Raw genomic sequence first — 23383 nt, forward strand, 5'->3', positions numbered from 1 at the left:
CTGAAAGCAGCCACCGGACCGCTTCATGAATTGGACGCAACAGCCGGCCTTGGATGATACTCAGTTCATCTGCTGGAAACCGGGATCATCAAAGGCAACTGCTTCGACTGACAGCATTGGATGCACCGCATTTAAGCAACCGTCCACATCCGCCGCGCCGGGGCACAACACCATTTCGGACATGGAGTGCTCACCCGTCCTCACGTTTCAGGTGTCCCTCCTTCTGGCGTTGCCTGCTGCCCTGTGCGCAACTGGCCCGTTTATCTGAAAGCAGCCACCGGACCGCTTCATGAATTGGACGCAACAGCCGGCCTTGGATGATACTCACTTCATCTGCTGGAAACCGGGATCGTCAAAGCCAACTGCTTCGACTGGCAGCATTGGCTGCACCGCATTTAAGTGACCGTCCACATCCGCTGCTCGGGGCACACCTCCGTTTCGGACATGGAGTGCTTACCCGTGCTCACGTTTCAGGTGTCCCTCCTTCTGGCGTTGCCTGCTGCCCTGTGCGCAACTGGCCCGTTTATCTGAAAGCAGCCACCGGACCGCTTCATGAATTGGACGCAACAGCCGGCCTTGGATGATAGTCACTTCATCTGCTGGAAACCGGGATCATCAAAGCCAACTGCTTCGACTGACAGCATTGGCTGCACCGCATTTAAGTGACCGTCCACATCCGCCGCTCGGGGCACAACTCCGTTTCGGACATGGAGTGCTTACCCGTCTCACGTTTCAGGTGTCCCTTCTTCTGGCGTTACCTGCTGCTCTGTGCGCAACTGGGCCGTTTATCTGAAAGCAGCCACCGGACCGCTTCATGAATTGGAGCGAACTGTCAGCCTTGGATGATACTTCATATGCTATTAACCGGGATCATCAAAGCCAACTGCTTCGCCTGACAGCATTGGCTGCACCACATTTACGCGACCGTCCACGTCCACAGCGCCGGGGCACAACACCGTTTCGGACATGGAGTGCTCACCCGTCCTCACGTTTCAGGTGTCCCTCCTTCTGGCGTTGTCTGCTGCCCTGTACGACTCTGGCCCGTTTATCTGAAAGCAGCCACCGGACCGCTTCATGAATTGGACGCTACAGCCAGCCTTGGATGATACTCACTTCATCTGCTGGAAACCGGGATCATCAAAGCCAACTGCTTCGATTGACAGCATTGGCTGCACCTCATTTAAGTGACCGTCCACATCCGCCGCTCGGGGCACAACACCGTTTCGGACATGGAGTGCTCACACGTGCTCACGTTTCAGGTGTCCCTTCTTCTGGCGTTTCCTGCTGCCCTGTGCGCTACTTGCCCGTTTATCTGAAAGCAGCCACCGGACCACTTCATGAATTGGAGCGAACTGCCAGCCTTGGATGATACTCACTTCATCTGCTGGCAACCGGGATCATCGAAGACAACTGCTTCGCCTGACAGCATTGGCTGCACCACATACACGCGACCGTCCACGTCCACAGCGCCGGGGCACAACACCGTTTCGGACATGGAGTGCTCACCCGTCTCACGTTTCAGGTGACCCTTCTTCTGGCGTTGCCTGCGGCCCTCTGCGCAACTGGCCCGTTTATCTGAAAGTACCCACCGGACCGCTTCATTTATTGGACCCAACTGCCAGCCTTAGATGATACTCACTTCATCTGCTGGCAACCAGGATCATCAAAGCCAACTGCTTCGACTGACAGCATTGGCTGCACCGCATTTAAGCAACCGTCCACATCCGCCGCGCCGGAGCACAACACCGTTTCGGACATGGAGTGCGCACCCGTGCTCACGTTTCAGTTGTCCCTCCTTCTGGCGTTGCCTGATGCCCTGTGCGCTACTGGCCCGTTTATCTGAAAGCAGCCACCGGACCGCTTCATGAATTGGATTGAACTGCCAGCTTCGGATGATACTCACTTCATCTGCTGGCAACCGGGATCATCAAAGACAACTGCTTCGCCTGACAGCATTGGCTGCACCACATTCACGCGACCGTCCACGTCCACAGCGCCGGGGCACAACACCGTTTCGGACATGGAGTGCTTGCCCGTCTCACGTTTCAGGTGTCCCTTCTTCTGGCGTTGCCTGCTGCCCTGTGCGCTACTTGCCCGTTTATCTGAAAGCAGCCACCGGACCACTTCATGAATTGGAGCGAACTGCCAGCCTTGGATGATACTCACTACATGTGCTGGCAACCGGGGTCATCAAAGCCAACTGCTTCGCCTGACAGCATTGGCAGCACCGCATTTAGGCGACCGTCCACATCCGCCGCGCCGGGGCACAACACCGTTTCGGACATGGAGTGCTCACCCGTGCTCACGTTTCAGGTTTCCCTTCTTCTGGCGTTGCCTGCTGCCCCGTTCGACTCTGGCCTGTTTATCTGAAAGCAGCCACCGGATGCTTCATGAATTGGACGCAACAGCCGGCCTTGGATGATACTCACTTCATCTGCTGGCAACCAGGATCATCAAAGCCAACTGCTTCGACTGACAGCATTGGCTGCACCGCATTTAAGCAACCGTCCACATCCGCCGCGCCGGGGCACAACACCGTTTCGGACATGGAGTGCGCACCCGTGCTCACGTTTCAGTTGTCCCTCCTTCTGGCGTTGCCTGCTGCCCCGTTCGACTCTGGCCTGTTTATCTGAAAGAAGCCACCGGACCGCTTCATGAATTGGACCCAACTGCCAGCCTTGGATGATACTCAGTTCACCTGCTGGTAACCGGGTTCATCAAAGCCAACTGCTTCGACTGACAGCATTGGCTGCACCGCATTTAAGCGACCGTCCACATCCGCCGCGCCGGGGCACAACACCGTTTCGGACATGGAGTGCTGACCCGTACTCACGTTTCAGGTGTCCTTCCTTCTGGCGTTACCTGCTGCTCTGTGCGCAACTGGCACGTTTATCTGAAAGCAGCCACCGGACCGCTTCTTGAATTGGACGCAACTGCCAGCCTTGGATGATACTCACTTCATCTGCTGGCAACCGGGATCATCAAAGCCAACTGCTTCTCCTGACAGCATTGGCAGCACCGCATTTAGGCGACCGTCCACATCCGCAGCGCCGGGGCACAACACCGTTTCGGACATAAAGTGCTCACCCGTGCTCACGTTTCAGGTTTCCCTTCTTCTGGCGTTGCCTGCTGCCCCGTTCGACTCTGGCCTGTTTATCTGAAAGCAGCCACCGGACCGCTTCATGAATTGGACGCAACAGCCGGCCTTGGATGATACTCAGTTCATCTGCTGGAAACCGGGATCATCAAAGGCAACTGCTTCGACTGACAGCATTGGATGCACCGCATTTAAGCAACCGTCCACATCCGCCGCGCCGGGGCACAACACCATTTCGGACATGGAGTGCTCACCCGTCCTCACGTTTCAGGTGTCCCTCCTTCTGGCGTTGCCTGCTGCCCTGTGCGCAACTGGCCCGTTTATCTGAAAGCAGCCACCGGACCGCTTCATGAATTGGACGCAACAGCCGGCCTTGGATGATACTCACTTCATCTGCTGGAAACCGGGATCGTCAAAGCCAACTGCTTCGACTGGCAGCATTGGCTGCACCGCATTTAAGTGACCGTCCACATCCGCTGCTCGGGGCACACCTCCGTTTCGGACATGGAGTGCTTACCCGTGCTCACGTTTCAGGTGTCCCTCCTCCTGGCGTTGCCTGCTGCCCTGTGCGCAACTGGCCCGTTTATCTGAAAGCAGCCACCGGACCGCTTCATGAATTGGACGCAACAGCCGGCCTTGGATGATAGTCACTTCATCTGCTGGAAACCGGGATCATCAAAGCCAACTGCTTCGACTGACAGCATTGGCTGCACCGCATTTAAGTGACCGTCCACATCCGCCGCTCGGGGCACAACTCCGTTTCGGACATGGAGTGCTTACCCGTCTCACGTTTCAGGTGTCCCTTCTTCTGGCGTTACCTGCTGCTCTGTGCGCAACTGGGCCGTTTATCTGAAAGCAGCCACCGGACCGCTTCATGAATTGGAGCGAACTGTCAGCCTTGGATGATACTTCATCTGCTAGCAACCGGGATCATCAAAGCCAACTGCTTCGCCTGACAGCATTGGCTGCACCACATTTACGCGACCGTCCACGTCCACAGCGCCGGGGCACAACACCGTTTCGGACATGGAGTGCTCACCCGTCCTCACGTTTCAGGTGTCCCTCCTTCTGGCGTTGTCTGCTGCCCTGTACGACTCTGGCCCGTTTATCTGAAAGCAGCCACCGGACCGCTTCATGAATTGGACGCTACAGCCAGCCTTGGATGATACTCACTTCATCTGCTGGAAACCGGGATCATCAAAGCCAACTGCTTCGATTGACAGCATTGGCTGCACCTCATTTAAGTGACCGTCCACATCCGCCGCTCGGGGCACAACACCGTTTCGGACATGGAGTGCTCACACGTGCTCACGTTTCAGGTGTCCCTCCTTCTGGCGTTGCCTGCTGCCCTGTGCGCAACTGGCCCGTTTATCTGAAAGCAGCAACCGGACCGCTTCTTGAATTGGACGCAACTGCCAGCCTTGGATGATACTCAATTCATCTGCTGGTAACCGGGTTCATCAAAGGCAACTGCTTCGACTGACAGCATTGGATGCACCGCATTTAAGCAACCGTCCACATCCGCCGCGCTGGGGCACGACACCGTTTCGGACATGGAGTGCTTACCCGTCTCACGTTTCAGGTGTCCCTTCTTCTGGCGTTGCCTGCTGCCCTGTGCGCTACTTGCCCGTTTATCTGAAAGCAGCCACCGGACCACTTCATGAATTGGAGCGAACTGCCAGCCTTGGATGATACTCACTTCATCTGCTGGCAACCGGGATCATCGAAGACAACTGCTTCGCCTGACAGCATTGGCTGCACCACATACACGCGACCGTCCACGTCCACAGCGCCGGGGCACAACACCGTTTCGGACATGGAGTGCTCACCCGTCTCACGTTTCAGGTGACCCTTCTTCTGGCGTTGCCTGCGGCCCTCTGCGCAACTGGCCCGTTCATCTGAAAGTAGCCACCGGACCGCTTCATGAATTGGAGCGCACTGACAGCTTTGGAATATACTCACTTCATCTGCTGGCAACCGGGATCATCAAAGCCAACTGCTTCGACTGACAGCATTGGCTGCACCGCATTTAAGCAACCGTCCACATCCGCCGCGCCGGAGCACAACACCGTTTCGGACATGGAGTGCGCACCCGTGCTCACGTTTCAGTTGTCCCTCCTTCTGGCGTTGCCTGATGCCCTGTGCGCTACTGGCCCGTTTATCTGAAAGCAGCCACCGGACCGCTTCATGAATTGGATTGAACTGCCAGCTTCGGATGATACTCACTTCATCTGCTGGCAACCGGGATCATCAAAGACAACTGCTTCGCCTGACAGCATTGGCTGCACCACATTCACGCGACCGTCCACGTCCACAGCGCCGGGGCACAACACCGTTTCGGACATGGAGTGCTTGCCCGTCTCACGTTTCAGGTGTCCCTTCTTCTGGCGTTGCCTGCTGCCCTGTGCGCTACTTGCCCGTTTATCTGAAAGCAGCCACCGGACCACTTCATGAATTGGAGCGAACTGCCAGCCTTGGATGATACTCACTACATGTGCTGGCAACCGGGGTCATCAAAGCCAACTGCTTCGCCTGACAGCATTGGCAGCACCGCATTTAGGCGACCGTCCACATCCGCCGCGCCGGGGCACAACACCGTTTCGGACATGGAGTGCTCACCCGTGCTCACGTTTCAGGTTTCCCTTCTTCTGGCGTTGCCTGCTGCCCCGTTCGACTCTGGCCTGTTTATCTGAAAGCAGCCACCGGATGCTTCATGAATTGGACGCAACAGCCGGCCTTGGATGATACTCACTTCATCTGCTGGCAACCAGGATCATCAAAGCCAACTGCTTCGACTGACAGCATTGGCTGCACCGCATTTAAGCAACCGTCCACATCCGCCGCGCCGGGGCACAACACCGTTTCGGACATGGAGTGCGCACCCGTGCTCACGTTTCAGTTGTCCCTCCTTCTGGCGTTGCCTGCTGCCCCGTTCGACTCTGGCCTGTTTATCTGAAAGAAGCCACCGGACCGCTTCATGAATTGGACCCAACTGCCAGCCTTGGATGATACTCAGTTCACCTGCTGGTAACCGGGTTCATCAAAGCCAACTGCTTCGACTGACAGCATTGGCTGCACCGCATTTAAGCGACCGTCCACATCCGCCGCGCCGGGGCACAACACCGTTTCGGACATGGAGTGCTGACCCGTACTCACGTTTCAGGTGTCCTTCCTTCTGGCGTTACCTGCTGCTCTGTGCGCAACTGGCCCGTTTATCTGAAAGCAGCCACCGGACCGCTTCATGAATTGGAGCGAACTGTCAGCCTTGGATACTTCATCTGCTAGCAACCGGGATCATCAAAGCCAACTGCTTCGCCTGACAGCATTGGCTGCACCACATTTACGCGACCGTCCACGTCCACAGCGCCGGGGCAAAACACCGTTTCGGACATGGAGTGCTCACGCGTGCTCACGTTTCAGGTGTCCCTCCTTCTGGCGTTGCCTGCTGCCTTGTGCGTAACTGGCCCGTTTATCTGAAAGCAGCCACAGGACCGCTTCATGAATTGGACGCAACAGCCAGCCTTGGATGATACTCACTTCATCTGCTGGCAACCGGGATCATCAAAGGCAACTGCTTCGACTGACAGCATTGGATGCACCGCATTTAAGCAACCGTCCACATCCGCCGCGCCGGGGCACAACACCATTTCGGACATGGAGTGCTCACCCGTCCTCACGTTTCAGGTGTCCCTCCTTCTGGCGTTGCCTGCTGCCCTGTGCGCAAATGGCCAGTTTATCTGAAAGCAGCCACCGGACCGCGTCATGAATTGGACGCAACAGCCGGCCTTGGATGATACTCACTTCATCTGCTGGAAACCGGGATCATCAAAGCCAACTGCTTCGACTGACAGCATTGGCTGCACCGCATTTAAGTGACCGTACACATCCGCCGCTCGGGGCACAGCACCGTTTCGGACATGGAGTGCTTACCCGTCTCACCTTTCAGGTGTCCCTTCTTCTGGCGTTGCCTGCGGCCCTCTGCGCAACTGGCCCGTTTATCTGAAAGTAGCCACCGGACCGCTTCATTAATTGGACCCAACTGCCAGCCTTAAGCCGAGACCACACGTACGCTTGCGGACGCGCGCTAGCTCGCGTTCACGCGCCCACGCATGCGCAGACAGTGCGGCATGGCGCGTACGCGTCGAAACGCGGCGTGATCCCGAGGAACGGCTCCGCTCTGTTTTCACGCGCTCGGCCTGCCTCGCGTCGGCGCGCCTGGCCAGGCATGGCTACGCGGCTATGGCTTGGTACATGCAACTCTCAGTGAGGCCGATTTATGTCATGCAAGAGAGTGCTTCTTTTTCAATTTTGCAATGATATAACAGCTCTCAAAACAAAACAATTACGTTTACAAATGTTGAGGCTTCAGCGTGGTACAGAAAGGCTTTCTTCTGCTAGATTTTGTTTGCTAGACCGGAAGTACATTTTCCCGCATGGACCAATCACAAGGCGCTGCTTCCTAAACATCCGATGGGTTGTAACTTTTGGCGCCAGTTTTGATAGCACCGCAATCGATTCGCGTACAAGTTGGTTCTTCATTCTGTGCGCGTACTACACAAGAATGGCAGCAGCGGAAGATATATACATCGATAACGAGCGCCTAATCTCCGCTGTAGAGGCCCGGCCGTCTTTGTGGCTCTCTCGCCACAGGGATCACAAAAATCGACAGAAGAAAGCTGCCCTGTGGAGGGAAGTAGCAGCTATAGTTCTGCCCGGTGTGCAAGGTAAGCTTGCTTGAATGCTGCGCTGCTGCTTGAGAAATTTTCGTAAAATGGAACTACTCTTTTGCACAGACGGTGTCACCGCCGTACAAAAGCGGTGGAAGTCGCTTCGCGACAAATTCCGTCGCTGTTACAACGACGCGACGTGCCAGAAGAGCGGAGCGGGAGCCGAGGAAGAGAGCGAATGTTCGTGGCCCTTCTTCGAGCTCCTGATGTTTCTCCGCGACACAATGGAAACGAGAGCGTAAGTTTAATGGCGTGTTATTTTGTCGCTTAGAGGAGGAGAACTCGTGCATCGCCTCACTATGTTAAACTGTCCTATTGGACTGCCGTTGTTGCGAGATTCACAATTTCATAAAAACTACGTGGATGATGATCAACGTAGTGTTATTCGGTCCGCAAAACTCAGACGAATTTCTAGCTCGCGTGTAGTTTATAAGCATGGCGAACCATGCATTTCACTGATTCCCAAGAAATTCAAAACACCATCCACGGCCTTCTAACATGAATTCTTCCATATGGTGCTTCTCACTCAGCCCAGTAGCTCTAGCGAGTGCCCACATTCAGTCCACTGGTACTAAAGCTGCAACATTGTAAGCAGTCGCGCAGACCCTTGGAAATCTCCCGAATTCCACACCTAGTGTGGAGAATCTCATTTGACTCGCTTCCCTAGCTAAATGTTTTTCAACGACCAGCCAGTCTATTAAAGTGTGATGAATTCCATGTATTTTGTAACATCGGCTGTTAATGGATCAATTAACGTCAATGGATGGGACCTGTGGCTATAGCTAGTTTGTAAAGCATATGTTTTCATCAAATGGCACTGTAATATTTGTTTAGCATGCATAAAATAATTCAGTGTACCATTTTCAGATACAAATGTTACTGCACACAGCACATTTCTAAAAATTCAAAGACTTAGGTCACTCTAACATTGCATTTGCCAGCAGTGTAATATGGCTTATTTATGGGATAACAAACTGTAGCATAGCCATGGCGTGCTCGCAATAACGCCAGACCAGTAAAGCCTCAGCGTAGTCAGTAGAACAAAATGAACGTTTATTCAAAGGTGTAGAGCGTATTTATAAGTAGCCGAGTGGCAGGAAGATCAGGAAGATAGAAAGGAGCACGTGTTAGTAGAGATAGCCCGAACCCGAAGGATCGCCAGATGAGGCGATAAAAGGTGCGCGCACTTCGAAAATGCGTTAAGTTGCAACATTCCTTCCTCCTCAGAAATGAAAGCGTTGCACTGGCTTGCGTTCTCTCGTTGAGCGTCTCAGAGTTTGTTGGGCGACACCTGTATGCAACGGGGCCACTGGAATATCTGGTGCCGCAAAGTCTGGAGAACGGGTGCCATTTGGAATGCGCCGAGCGGTTATGCCTTCATCCGGATTCACCGTTTCTGGATGCTGTGGTTGTGTTGCTTGGTCCGGTTCACTGCGATGTGTGGTGGTTGTAGTTACTGTCGGTGTGACGCCTGGTACTTCCTGTCGAGGGCGGACCTGGTCCACGTGCCGCTGGATGACTCCGTCTGATGTTTCCACGGTCACCATTCTCGCTCCCGACGTCGCCTTCACATGACCGGGCGTCCACTTGCTCCCCACACCGTAATTGCGGGTATACACTTCACTTGCAGGTAGCGGCAGCCAGTCATCTTGGTCCTCTTTTGGCCCTGCAAGTGCTGGAGGAAAGCATGTGTCCAAGCGTGAGCGTATTTGATAGCCCAAAAGGAGCTCTGCTGGGGATTTACCCGATTTTCGCGGAGTCCTCCGGTAGTTAAATAGCAACCGTACTAGGTTCTCTTCCAGTTTTCCTTTCGTCATTTTTCGAAGACCATCTTTTATCGTTCGCACTGCCCTTTCCGCCGCACCATTAGACTGGGGATGGTATGGAGCGCATCGAAGGTGCACAATGTTGTTGTTTGCCACGAACAACGCGAAGTCTTGACTGGCAAATGGGGTCCCGTTGTCAGAAATGATCGTGCGCGGTATTCCAAACCTGCTGAAAATGCCACGCAGACAGTCAATGGTAGTCTGCGTTGAGGCATGTGACAACGGTATTGCTTCGAGCCATTTGGTGTGTGCGTCGACTACTACGAGTATCATTTTTCCGCAGATCGGACCCGCGTAGTCAATGTGAATACGGGACCACCTTTCGCCTGTTTCAGGCCAGTTAACGACGGGAGCTGCAGTTGGCATCGGCAGATTTTGCACACAGTACTGGCATTGTGCAGACACGTCTTCAATATTTTTGTCGAGGCCTGGCCACCAGAACAAAGAACGAGCGACAGATTTCATTGCCGGTGAACCCTGGTGCGTTTCATGTAGAAGATGCAGCACTCGCTCCCTAGCTTCGGTCGGTATTATGACCCTATTACCCCAGTACACCAGTTCATGTGCTACGGATAATTCGAGCTTGCGGTCAAAAAACGGCAGTACGGCCCGGGCCATTCCGTTTGCGTTTCTGGGCCACCCATGTAATATGTACCGTTTGACCTCGACCAGGACAGGGTCAAAAGCCGTTAATGCTTTCAGCTCACGCGTTGTTATGGTGCCATTGTTCAGCTGGTTTAGCGACAGCACATATTCGGGCGGCTCACCGTCATCGTCAGATTCCGAAGATCTTTGCGGAAGTCGGCTGAGGGCGTCAGCGTTCAGCATCTGTCGTCCTGGTGCATACTGTAGCCGGTAGCGGTAGGCCCCCAGGTGGAGTGCCCAACGTTGTATCCGTGCGGCGGCCATTGTGGGCGTCTGCTTGTCCGATTTCAGCAGGCCCAACAATGGCTGGTGGTCAGTCACTAAGGTAAATTCCCGACCTAGAAGGTAGTCGCGGAATTTCGTGACGCCGAATACCAGTGCCAGTGCCTCTCGCTCGAGCTGCGAATAGTTGCGCTCCGCCTGCGTTAATGTTCGCGAGCGGAACCCAATGGGCCTGTGAACGTTACCGGTCGTGTGAAACAAGACAGCTCCCACACCGTACGGAGACGCGTCACACTCAAGTTTAAGTTCCTTCGAAGGGTCGAAATGAACTAGAACCTTGGCTGTTTTAAGGCTTTGCTTGGCAAGATCAAACGCGTGCTCTTGCGGCTGTTTCCATTGCCAGCGTGCGTTCTTTTCAAGCAGTTGATACAATGGGCCAAGTGTGGTTGACATGTTCGGCAGAAACCGCGCGTAAAAAGTAATCATACCCAAGAATGAACGAAGCTCACTGACATTACAGGGGCTCGGTGCCTTCATGATAGCGTCAAGGTTTTTTTCTGTTGGATGAAGCCCATCACGATCGATCCGATGGCCTAGATAAGTTACTGCTGGGCTGCGCAAGTTGCATTTATCGAACCTTAGCTTTACACCGCGCTCTCGGAAGCGCTGTAAGACGTTTTTCAGCCTTTCGCCGCCGTCACTCGCTTTTTCGGAAATGAGCACATCGTCAAGATAAGCCTGTGCTCCTGGAAGGCCAGCCAATACCTCATCCATTTTCCTTTGGAATATTGCGGGCGCTGAGGCTATACCGAAAGGAAGTCGATTGTAGCAAAATAGCCCTTTTGGCGTATTAATGACGCAAACTTTCTTCGCGTTATCGTTTAGCGCCACTTGATTGTATGCATCCCGTAAATCCAAAGTGCTGAAATAGTCCCCATCGTGTAATCGGGCAAACATATCCTCAATGATTGGCAATGGGTATTGCTCAGTTGCACACGCTGGATTTACTGTGGCCTTGAAATCGCCGCAGATTCTTACTGCGCCGTCTTTCTTAAGCACTACGACTATGGGCGTTGCCCATTCAGAGTGTGCCACCGGCGACAGCACGCCCACAGAAACTAAACGGTCTAGCTCGAGTGACACTCGCTCGCGTAGCGCGTATGGAATGGGTCTGGCCTTGCAGAACTTGGGTACGGCGCCTTCCTTCATGTGCAGGCTGGCTGGAGGACCATTGATTAGCCCTAGTTCCTCGGAGAACACGTCGTTGTAGTCATTGAATATGCTATTCACGCTGGATTCGCTCGAGTCATTTGTTGCCGCCGAGTTCTCTACAAAACTAACCACTGGAGCACCTGCGCTGTTCAGCCGCTGGATTAAATCGCGACCGCAGAGGCTTGGTCCCGCACAGTCCAAGACTGTCAGCGCACACTCCACTGTCACCCCTTTATGACAAACCTGGAGCGCAAGCTCCCCAAGTACTGGAAGGCGTCCTGTGTAGCAAGATAAATTGAGACTGGACGGTTTCAGTTTCGGCCATTGCTCACGGTGCTTATAATATAGTTCACGCGGGATGACACAAACGGGCGACCCGGTATCAACTTCCATGCTCAGCTGCACACCGCACCAATCAAACGTTCGGCGGATCGGCGGTTCCAGACAGCTTTTTCGTTGGGATACCAAAGTCCAAATGTGGGTGGCTTCGGATTCCTTGTCGGCTGAGGCTTCCGTCCCCAAGAGGGTGTTAGTTTGGGCTGTCCTTGCCGTGCCTTGTTCTCTAGCCCCGCGACTTCGACATTTCCTTGCAAGGTGACCACGTCGTCCACAGCGGTAACAGCGAGCGTTAGACCAGGAGCAACACGCGTCATTATGTTTTGTACTACCGCACCTTGCGCATTCTTGACGTGTGGCAGCCCTCCTATCATCCACTAGAGTTTCTTTCCGATACGCCTGTACTTTTAACACGGGTGTCGTTGCCGGTCCGATCATCTCTTTTACATCACTATCCGCAGCCTCAGCTGCAAGGGCCATCGCTTCAGCGTCTTGTAGCGTTAATTCTCGCTGTGCCAGTAGCTGCTTCTGCAGGGCACCTGACCGTATTCCACAAACAATGCGATCTCGAAGCATGCGATCCAAAGCACTGCCAAAATTGCAATTGTCAGCTATTCGGCGAATGTCTACCAGGAATTCATTAACAGGCTCGCCCTCCGCTTGACAACGACTGAAGAACTTGTAGCTTTCGGTGATTTCGTGTCTTTTCGGACTGTAGTGCTCACTCAAAACTTCGACGACTTCTTCATACGTCAATGCATTTGGCTTGCGTGGAGCCACCTTCCCTGCCAGCACTTGGATCGTATGCGTATTTAACGCAGCAACAAGCAATGCTCTTTTCTTAGTCGAGTCTTCAATCGCATTCGCTTCCAAGTATGCTTCTACTTTAATAAGGTACGGCTTCCACTTATCTTTGCCTTCTTCGAAGTCGGGAAGTTGGTGAGCCATGATGACCTTGGTTTCTCGGTTCTGCGTGGGTTCCGGTTCAGCGCCGACTTTCACTGCATGGGCGATGTCCATCTTCGTCGCCACTGTAGCATAGCCATGGCGTGCTCGCAATAACGCCAGACCAGTAAAGCCTCAGCGTAGTCAGTAGAACAAAATGAACGTTTATTCAAAGGTGTAGAGCGTATTTATAAGTAGCCGAGTGGCAGGAAGATCAGGAAGATAGAAAGGAGCACGTGTTAGTAGAGATAGTCCGAACCCGAAGGATCGCCAGATGAGGCGATAAAAGGTGCGCGCACTTCGAAAATGCGTTAAGTTGCAACACAAACATTAGTTCTATAGCATTAACTTTTTTCAGTAAGGGGAGAGTCTTGTGTTCACTGAAATGTAGAATGTGCTACTATATGGAATGGCAATGTAAACTAGAATAAAAGTAAATGATGACGCTAAAGTGTTATGTGTATCCATGTGTTATTGATATCTTTGGGTGACCACTTCAGATAAGGAGCACTTGTACAATTACATTAATGAACTTTATTTTCACATTGCTTTTTGCATTATTTGAAATATTTACAGCCCAAAGTATCTACAATGTACATTTCTTTCTACAAATGTATCAGCACATCAGGGAGCTTCCAAATGCTGAGCCAGCAGGAGCCTGTCGCAGCAAGCCATAACAACCTGGAGGAAGAGCCCACTGCTGCAGAGCTCTTCGACGACATGTGCCACTTTGGCAATGAGCAGTACGTGCACGTGTACGAGTTGGAGGGGCAGGAGGAGGAGGAGGAGGCTGTGGTGGTGACAGAGGTGTCGGTGCCACCAGCGGCAACGCCTGCACCTCGTGCACAGGCGTCTTCAGTGACGTCGTCCGGCACGCCTGCTAGCAGGAAAAGAAAGGCAAGTGCAGACGATTTGTTGGCGCAGCAGCTTCAGCGTGTCACCGGTGCTCTCGAAGCAAAGCCGACAGATCACATCGAGCTGTTCGCAATGTCACTGGTTCCACTTATGAAACGAGTGAGAACGGAACGACAAACGGACATGTATATAAAGATTTTGAATGTCATTAAGGAATTAACTGACTAATTTTTCTTCTTGTTGTCATACTCGGCACCTCACTGCAGCTTCAGTTTAGTTTAGTTCTTTTAGTTTTCATGTGTTCACTTTGCACTTATTTATGTGCTTTTGATGTTTATTGTTTACTTTTATTTTCTTGTTTCTAGTCGTCCTTACATAATGTGATACATTTTAACTGGTCAATGATTGCATGTGCCTTTCACCTGTGCAGTACTCTTTTTGATACCCCAGTTGTGGAAACCAAGAAAAATGTGTACCTCCAGATACTCGTACAACCATAGTTATCATATTGAATTGTGTGTTACTGTACTTTGATGCCTAATCTCTTATATGCTTGAATTTATGTCCTGTTTTTTACTGCTTTATTGTGATGCTGCATTATTCATTTTTAACACGCTAGCTGCTTGTCACTGATACTTTTATTTCAAAAAATTAAATTATGGGGTTTTACGTGCCAAAACCACTTTCCGATTATGAGGCACGCCGTAGTGAAGGACTCCAGAAATTTTGACCACCTGGGGTGCTTTAACGTGCACCTAAAGCTAAGTACACGGGTGTCTTCGCATTTTGCCCCCATATATATGTAGCCGGGATTCGATCCCGCGGCCTCGTGCTCAGCAGCCCAACACCATAGCCACTGAGCAACCACGGCGGGTACTTTTATTTCGGCTGTTTTATGTTCTGGATAAGTTTTCATGTGTTCAATGTGCACTGGTCAGTGTTCAAATTTTATTTTCCCATTCCTAGTCATCCGTACATGATGTGATACATTTTAGCTTTTCAATGCATGCACGTGCCTTTCACCTGTGCAATACTCTTCTTGACAGCCAAGTTGTGGAAACCAAGAAAAATGCGTACCTCCAGATACTCGTATGGCTGTTTTTACCATAGTCCTTTGTGTATTACTGTACTTTGATGCCTCACCTCTCATTTGTTTGCTTTTTATGTCCTGTTTTTTACTGCTTTACACTGCATTCTCCATTCTTTAACATGCACGTTGCTTACCACTGATATTTTTATGTCGTTTTTTTGTGTGCAATGTGCACTTATTTGTAGGTGCATTTATTTTCCTATTTGAAGCCCTCCTTACATAATGTGATATGTTCTACCTCATCGATGCTTGCACATGCAATACTCTTTGCAACAGCATAGTTGTGACCTGCCACTTCAGGCAAACTGCAATGGAGCAAATGGGGAGTGACAGTTGCATTCACAGCAGCTTGGCTGGCCAGAACGGCCCTACCGTTTCGAGCCAGCAGTAGCTGGGTATGCTTAAATAAATGTCGCATTTTTTTTGTGCTTAGAAATAAAATGTTTACAGTTTCGATAGTCATGAATACCACAGTTCAAGTCTATTTCTACTCCACATCAAACATCCAGTTACCATCAGGTAAGTGGACTACACACTTCACAACATGGATGAACAAATTAATAACACAAACATTTTTTTCTTGCACAGGTGCCACAAAATTGATACGTAAACAGCATGATTGGTAAGCCACAGTGAACAGCAATTATGAATGACTGTTATGAAGTCACATTATGTGGCTTTTGCTCTTTCGAGGAAATGCTCACCATCATTGCAGCTGGTAGAACTGCTGCTCACGTAGACGCTTCAAAGCGCCTTCTTTGGAAACACCTGGTTGGTGCCACTGCCATGGAACTTCACCTTCTTTGCTGCAAAAATAGGCTGCGAAGAGGTTCCTGGCATGTGCAGCTTCACTGTCATAATTCCTTGATCGTGTTGACTGAAGGGGGGAAAACTGCTGCATTCTGTCGTCTCCCAACGCAGCTTGGATGCTTTCACGCCAGCGTCCTGCTACAAAGTTTCCAAACTTGTCCTCTTGATCTGTGTAATTGTCAGACTGTGGATTGAGTACAGTTAGGAAGTTATGCAAGACACAGGCAGCCTTGACAACAAAGTCCACGTTTGTGGGGAGCAAGTTAATGGTCCGCAGTAGGATCCGCCACCTTGCTGCTGTGATCCCGAACGCGTTTTCAGCACACCGTCTGTCGGAATATAGCAAACAAACATTGAAATTCAAACTTTAGAAACATTTATTTTTAAAAAATGGTTAGAAGAACCTGTTCCCTTAGTCTGTTCCCTTAGTCTGCCTTTTTGAGAAGGCATGTTTACAGTATACACAAACAGACTGCAAGAAACCCAGTGTCAGAAGTACTATACGTCTGTTTTTCTTGCGGTATATTCATTCTTTGCGCAGTACTTGTGCCCTTTAAAGGGACACCAGAGAGAAGCTCCGAAGCAGTTCAGATTGTTGAAGTATTCTTCAGGACCTCTACTTTGATTGATTTTGCAATAAAAGGTTGATTATTAAAAGAGAGAATGACTGTCAGTGTCTCATTTTTGAATTTCGCTATATCAGTGCACCAAATAATCAGAATGACATCATACCTTGCTCGGCTCAACCTGTAGTTGAAGACTCTTCTTTCATCCTCAAGGTGCTTTGAAGGAAATGGGCGCATGAAGTCTTTTCTTAACTGAAAAGCTTCATCCCCAATGAAGACGTGGGGTACAGCTGTTGTAGTCCCTGGGAGCAGGCCAAGTGAGGGTATGTTGAGGCCTCCATTCACAAGGGCCTTGCCAAATTCAGAGTGTTTAAACACGCCTCCGTCGCTCACGCGACCTTCAGCCCCCACATCAACAAGGACATACTTGCAACTGCTGTCAACGACAGCCATGAGGACAATTGAATATGTTCCCTGAAATAAAGCATCAGAGCAAGTGTCGACATTCACATGCAAACAGCAAATTTACGGCCACTGTCAGGCAATGTTAGTGGCCTGTTCAGCAAGCAAGGCTTGGTATTATTGTCACCTGCGTACTATTGTATAAGAAAGTTTACCGAAATGGCTGCAGGCAACTGCAAAAGCATCAAAGGATGCTCTGGATGTTTGTGAGTTGTCAATCATTAAACTCAATAGTCTCCTTTCATACTCATACCCCTTATATGCTTGAAGGTTAAGGAACCACAATTCCTCATTTTATAACCATATGCCCATTTGCATTTGAGTTTTTTTTGTACAGCACTACAATTCACTGTACATGGCACCTGACTTGTACTGCATGTAAATTGTAACATCTACAAACCATCTTCCTGGCAGAATTGCAATTACCAAAAGAAACAGCATCCTTAGTACATAAAGCAACTAAAATGAAAGCATAGCAGTTTACCTTGTAGTTGAAGTAATTACTCCCAGAATTTGGTGGGCATGTGATTGCTACATGTTTCCCATCGACAGCCCCCAAGCAATTAGGGAATTGCCATCGAGCTGAAAATCCTTCAGCAATCTTCTCCCACTCCTATTGGGTTGGTGTCTAGAATAGTACAGCACTTGCCATTACTACTGACTGGAAAAATCAGCGGCACACAATGCCCATATTGCTAGTAAGTGGGCAGTGTCATTTCAAATGATAAACGTAATTGCTATGTCCACAGGACCAAGCTCGGTGTAAAACACATTTATGCAGTAGAAGAAATGCTTTGCCTCTAATGTACCAAGGCAAAGTTGATGACCTAGTGTTTTGGTACTGCTTGAAGGCTGATCATTCTATAATTAATTGGCACACATTTTGCCCCAACTACCAGCAATCATCCCAGTGCAGCAGTTATAAGTGAAGTGTAATGGCATACTTACTTGCATGAAATGATCCTTGAGGCGTGCCCATATTGCTCGACATGTGCCGTGTATGCATTGCCTGGCAGTTTCAAGACCTACACGATATAACAGCGCTACTTGGCATATCTCCTGCCCTGAAGCCAGGTAACTGTAACATGACAAACAAAACGAAAATTGCCCTCACGCACCAATCTAATTGAGGGGTTTTAAGGGCCAGAACCATGATTTAATTATGGGCACGTGCCCCCAATGCACTGGACATCAGCATTTTTACATTTTACCCCTCATGAACCAATACAAATAAAAATCATCCCATTTCTACAAGCAACCACATAGTACATAAGAGATGTAAAATAGCAGGAAATTGCTGTTCCATACACAAACTGTGGGCCAGCATTTCCTAGCCTGAGAGACTGGGCCCTAGCCTGATAACTACCATGCTATGATTAACCTCTATAACAGAAACACTTCATGGCAGCAGCCTATGCAGTTTATTTAAAATATACAGCAAAGTATAATGTTAAAAAATGTAATGGCATTACGACGGTAGCAGCACATACATGGTACTCCACTGGTAAATAATTTTACTCACAATGTGGAATGTACTTCTACGAACCTCAATGTCATCGCCAGTCGCTCTCCAGGCTCCAAGGGCTCCCTGATTAACTGCTGTCGGGTCAGGTCCGCAGCCACAAAGTTTAACAGCTTATCGAAAAGCTGCGGCGTCATTCTGTAGTACTTGCAGAAAAATCCGTGATCTCCTTGTCGCATGCGGCACATCTGCAATTGCCATGAAGAATGTAAACGATCATCCAGACATAATAGACGTGGCTGCGAATGGTCGTCTCATGTGTTAATGCATCGTATGTACCTGATCGCCAAGAGGGTGACCAGAGGTCATTTGCATCACTAAAACAAAAATGAACTTGCTAAGCGATATAAAGGCGAGCAGAAAGCCTTACAGATTAACGACAATGGGGGCGAAATGGCACAAAAAGAGCGCGTGCATATCGTCTTTTCAGCGCTGCACGTGTTTCTTAGCAATTACAAATTCAACCAAGGTCAGATTCTTAACAGCGACACGACAAACCACTTCTACGTAAAATGAGCAGAGTACTTACAGCTGTGTGGTAAAGTCCTTCTTGCTTTCGGGCCAAAAACACAGGTCGCACCCACCAGCGTCGCCGCTGCCGGCACCGTCGTTGGTCTCGTCTCCTCTTCATTATAATGAGCAAGAGTATCTGTTCCAGCAACAGTAAAAGCCTCGTACGAGTAGAGACTGCGGGCATAATGTCGACGGGATGCAGCCAGGGAGACAGCGATGACGTCTGACCGCACACACGAAACGCACGAAATCTGAGCGAGCAGTGCGCGCCGGTTCGCGCCATAAAAAAGCAGACGACGCAGAAAGGCGGGAACGCGGCGCCGTTGATAGCATGCCAGTGCTGCTGCCACCTCATGCGAAGCTGATTATGTCGTGTAAGACAGCGCATTTTCGTTTCTTTTACGTTGGTTTATTAACTCCAAAATAATAAAAATGACGTTTATCACTATTTAAGCATTTTGCAGCACCGTCAATATTTCTGTACGAAACGATGTCTTCTCAACCGACTATGTGTGAGCGCGCAGGAGCGCGCGCTTCCGCGCGTATTTGTGGATGCAAACCGCCATTACTCGCGAGGCGCGGCAGGCGCAAGGCGCGCGGACGCGAGCTAGCGCGCGTCCGCAAGCGTACGTGTGGTCTGGGCTTTAGATGATACTCACTTCATCTGCTGGCAACCAGGATCATCAAAGCCAACTGCTTCGACTGACAGCATTGGCTGCACCGCATTTAAGCAGCCGTCCACATCCCCCGCGCCGGGGCACAACACCGTTTCGGACATGGAGTGCTCACCCGTGCGCACGCTTCAGTTGTCCCTCCTTCTGGCGTTGCCTGATGCCCTGTGCGCTACTGGCCCGTTTATCTGAAAGCAGCCACCGGACCGCTTCATGAATTGGAGCGAACTGCCAGTTTTGGATTATACTCACTTCATCTGCTGGCAACCGGGATGATCAAAGCCAACTGCTTCGCCTGACAGCATTGGCTGCACAGCATTTAAGCGACCATCCACATCCGCCGCGCCGGGGCACAACACCGTTTCGGACATGGAGTGCGCACACGTGCTCACGTTTGAGGTGTCCCTCCTTCTGGCGTTGCCTGCTGCCTTGTGCGCAACTGGCCCGTTTATCTGAAAGTAGCCACAGGACCGCTTCATTAATTGGACCCAACTGCCAGCCTTGGATGATACTCACTTCATCTGCTGGACACCGGGATCATCAAAGCCAACTGCTTCGACTGACAGCATTGGCTGCACCGCATTAAAGCAACCGTCCACATCCGCCCCGCCGGGGCACAACACCGTTTCGGACATGGAGTGCTCATCCGTGCTCACGTTTCAGCTGTCCCTCCTTCTGGCGTTGCCTGCTGCCCTGTGCGCTACTGGCCCGTTTATCTGAATGCAGCCACCGGACCGCTTCATGAATTGGAGCGAAGTGCCAGCTATGGATTATACTCACTTCATCTGCTGGCAACCGGGATCATCAAAGCCAACTGCTTCGCCTGACAGCATTGGCTGCACCGCATTGAAGCGACCGTCCACATCCGCCGCGCCGGGGCACAACACCGTTTCGGACATGGAGTGCTCACACGTGCTCACGTTTCAGGTGTCCCACCTTCTGGCGTTGCCTGCTGCCCTGTGCGCAACTGGCCCCTTTATCTGAAAGCAGCAACCGGACCGCTTCTTGAATTGGACGCAACAGCCAGCCTTGGATGATACTCACTTCATCTGCTGGCAACCGGGATCACCAAAGCCAAATGCTTCGCCTGACGGCATTGGCTGCACCACATTTAAGCGACCGTGCACATCCGTCGCGCCTGAGCACAACACCGTTTCGGAGATGGAGTGCTCACCCGTGCTCACGTTTCAGGTTTCCCTTCTTCTGGCGTTGCCTGCTGCCCCGTTCGACTCTGGCCTGTTTATGTGAAAGCAGCCACCGGACCGCTTCATGAATTGGACCCAACTGCCAGCCTTGGATGATACTCACTTCACCTGCTGGTAACCGGGTTCATCAAAGCCAACTGCTTCGACTGACAGCATTGGCTGCACCGCATTTAAGCAACCGTACAAATCCACCGCGGCGGGACACAACACCGTTTCGGACATGGAGTGCTCACACGTGCTCACGTTTCAGGTGTCCCTCCTTCTGGCGTTGCAAGCTGCCCTGTGCGCAACTGGCCCGTTTATCTGAAAGCAGCAACCGGACCGCTTCTTGAATTGGACGCAACTGCCAGCCTTGGATGATACTCATTTCATCTGCTGGCAACCGGGATCATCAAAGCCAACTGCTTCGCCTGACAGCATTGGCTGCACCGCATTTAAGCGACCGTCCACATCCGCCGCTCGGGGCACAGCACCGTTTCGGACATGGAGTGCTTACCCGTCTCACCTTTCAGGTGTCCCTTCTTCTGGCGTTGCCTGCTGCCTTGTGCGCAACTGGCCCGTTTATCTGAAAGCAGCCACAGGACCGCTTCATGAATTGGAGCGAACTGTCAGCCTTGGATACTTCATCTGCTAGCAACCGGGATCATCCAAGCCAACTGCTTCGCCTGACATCATTGGCTGCACCACATTTACGCGACCGTCCACGTCCACAGCGCCGGGGCAAAACACCGTTTCGGACATGGAGTGCTCACCCGTGCTCACGTTTCAGGTGTCCCTCCTTCTGGCGTTGCCTGCTGCCTTGTGCGCAACTGGCCCGTTTATCTGAAAGCAGCCACAGGACCGCTTCATGAATTGGACGCAACAGCCAGCCTTGGATGATACTCACTTCATCTGCTGGCAACTGGGATCATCAAAGGCAACTGCTTCGACTGACAGCATTGGATGCACCGCATTTAAGCAACCGTCCACATCCGCCACGCCGGGGCACAACACCATTTCGGACATTGAGTGCTCACCCGTCCTCACGTTTCAGGTGTCCCTCCTTCTGGCGTTGCCTGCTGCCCTGTGCGCAACTGGCCCGTTTTTCTGAAAGCAGCCACCGGACCGCTTCATGAATTGGACGCAACAGCCGGCCTTGGATGATACTCACTTCATCTGCTGGAAACCGGGATCATCAAAGCCAACTGCTTCGACTGACAGCATTGGCTGCACCGCATTTAAGTGACCGTCCACATCCGCCGCTCGGGGCACAGCACCGTTTCGGACATGGAGTGCTTACCCGTCTCACCTTTCAGGTGTCCCTTCTTCTGGCGTTGCCTGCGGCCCTCTGCGCAACTGGCCCGTTTATCTGAAAGTAGCCACCGGACCGCTTCATTAATTGGACCCAACTGCCAGCCTTAGATGATACTCACTTCATCTGCTGGCAACCAGGATCATCAAAGCCAACTGCTTCGACTGACAGCATTGGCTGCACCGCATTTAAGCAACCGTCCACATCCGCCGCGCCGGGGCACAACACCGTTTCGAACATGGAGTGCTCACCCGTGCGCACGCTTCAGTTGTCCCTCCTTCTGGCGTTGCCTGATGCCCTGTGCGCTACTGGCCCGTTTATCTGAAAGCAGCCACCGGACCGCTTCATGAATTGAAGCGAACTGCCAGTTTTGGATTATACTCACTTCATCTGCTGGCAACCGGGATGATCGAAGCCAACTGCTTCGCCTGACAGCATTGGCTGCACAGCATTTAAGCGACCATCCACATCCGCCGTGCCGGGGTACAACACCGTTTCGGACATGGAGTGCTCACACGTGCTCACGTTTGAGGTGTCCCTCCTTCTGGCGTTGCCTGCTGCCTTGTGCGCAACTGGCCCGTTTATCTGAAAGTAGCCACAGGACCGCTTCATTAATTGGACCCAACTGCCAGCCTTGGATGATACTCACTTCATCTGCTGGCAACCGGGATCATCAAAGCCAACTGCTTCGACTGACAGCATTGGCTGCACCGCATTAAAGCAACCGTCCACATCCGCCGCGCCGGGGCACTACACCGTTTCGGACATGGAGTGCTCACCCGTGCTCACGTTTCAGTTGTCCCTCCTTCTGGCGTTGCCTGCTGCCCTGTGCGCTACTGGCCCGCTTATCTGAATGCAGCCACCGGACCGCTTCATGAATTGGAGCGAAGTGCCAGCTATGGACAATACTCACTTCATCTGCTGGCAACCGGGATCATCAAAGCCAACTGCTTCGCCTGACAGCATCGGCTGCACCGCATTGAAGCGACCGTCCACATCCGCCGCGCCGGGGCACAACACCGTTTCGGACATGGAGTGCTCACACGTGCTCACGTTTCAGGTGCCCCACCTTCTGGCGTTGCCTGCTGCCCTGTGCGCAACTGGCCCCTTTATCTGAAAGCAGCAACCGGACCACTTCTTGAATTGGACGCAACAGCCAGCCTTGGATGATACTCACTTCATCTGCTGGCAACCGGGATCATCAAAGCCAACTGCTTCGCCTGACAGCATTGGCTGCACCACGTTTAAGCGACCGTCCACATCCGTCGCGCCGGGGCACAACACCGTTTCGGAGATGGAGTGCTCACCCGTGCTCACGTTTCAGGTTTCCCTTCTTCTGGCGTTGCCTGCTGCCCCGTTCGACTCTGGTCTGTTTATCTGAAAGCAGC

General features: G+C 51.6%; 1 protein-coding gene across 1 annotated transcript; it reads left to right on the top strand.

The window, feature by feature from the left end:
• The first annotated feature begins 7868 nt into the window (after positions 1–7868).
• LOC142584543 (uncharacterized) lies at positions 7869–15285 on the top strand. Its single transcript, XM_075694649.1, has 3 exons — positions 7869–8062; positions 13631–13907; positions 15256–15285. Exons 1-3 carry the CDS (start codon positions 7869–7871, stop codon positions 15283–15285), a joined length of 501 nt encoding a protein of 166 aa, XP_075550764.1.
• Positions 15286–23383: the final 8098 nt, after the last annotated feature.

This window comes from Dermacentor variabilis, chromosome 6 (genome assembly GCF_050947875.1).
Source record: "Dermacentor variabilis isolate Ectoservices chromosome 6, ASM5094787v1, whole genome shotgun sequence".
Classification (NCBI taxonomy): Eukaryota; Metazoa; Arthropoda; class Arachnida; order Ixodida; family Ixodidae; genus Dermacentor; species Dermacentor variabilis.

What these genes read in the sequence shown, in the direction of transcription:
- LOC142584543 (XM_075694649.1), top strand. Translation starts at nt 7,869, where the DNA reads ATGGAACTACTCTTTTGCACAGACGGTGTCACCGCCGTACAAAAGCGG. An exon ending in GACACAATGGAAACGAGAGC is followed by an intron (nt 8,063 to 13,630) that starts GTAAGTTTAATG and finishes CAAATGTATCAG; the next exon opens with CACATCAGGGAGCTTCCAAA. An exon ending in CTGCTAGCAGGAAAAGAAAG is followed by an intron (nt 13,908 to 15,255) that starts GCAAGTGCAGAC and finishes CTGCCACTTCAG; the next exon opens with GCAAACTGCAATGGAGCAAA.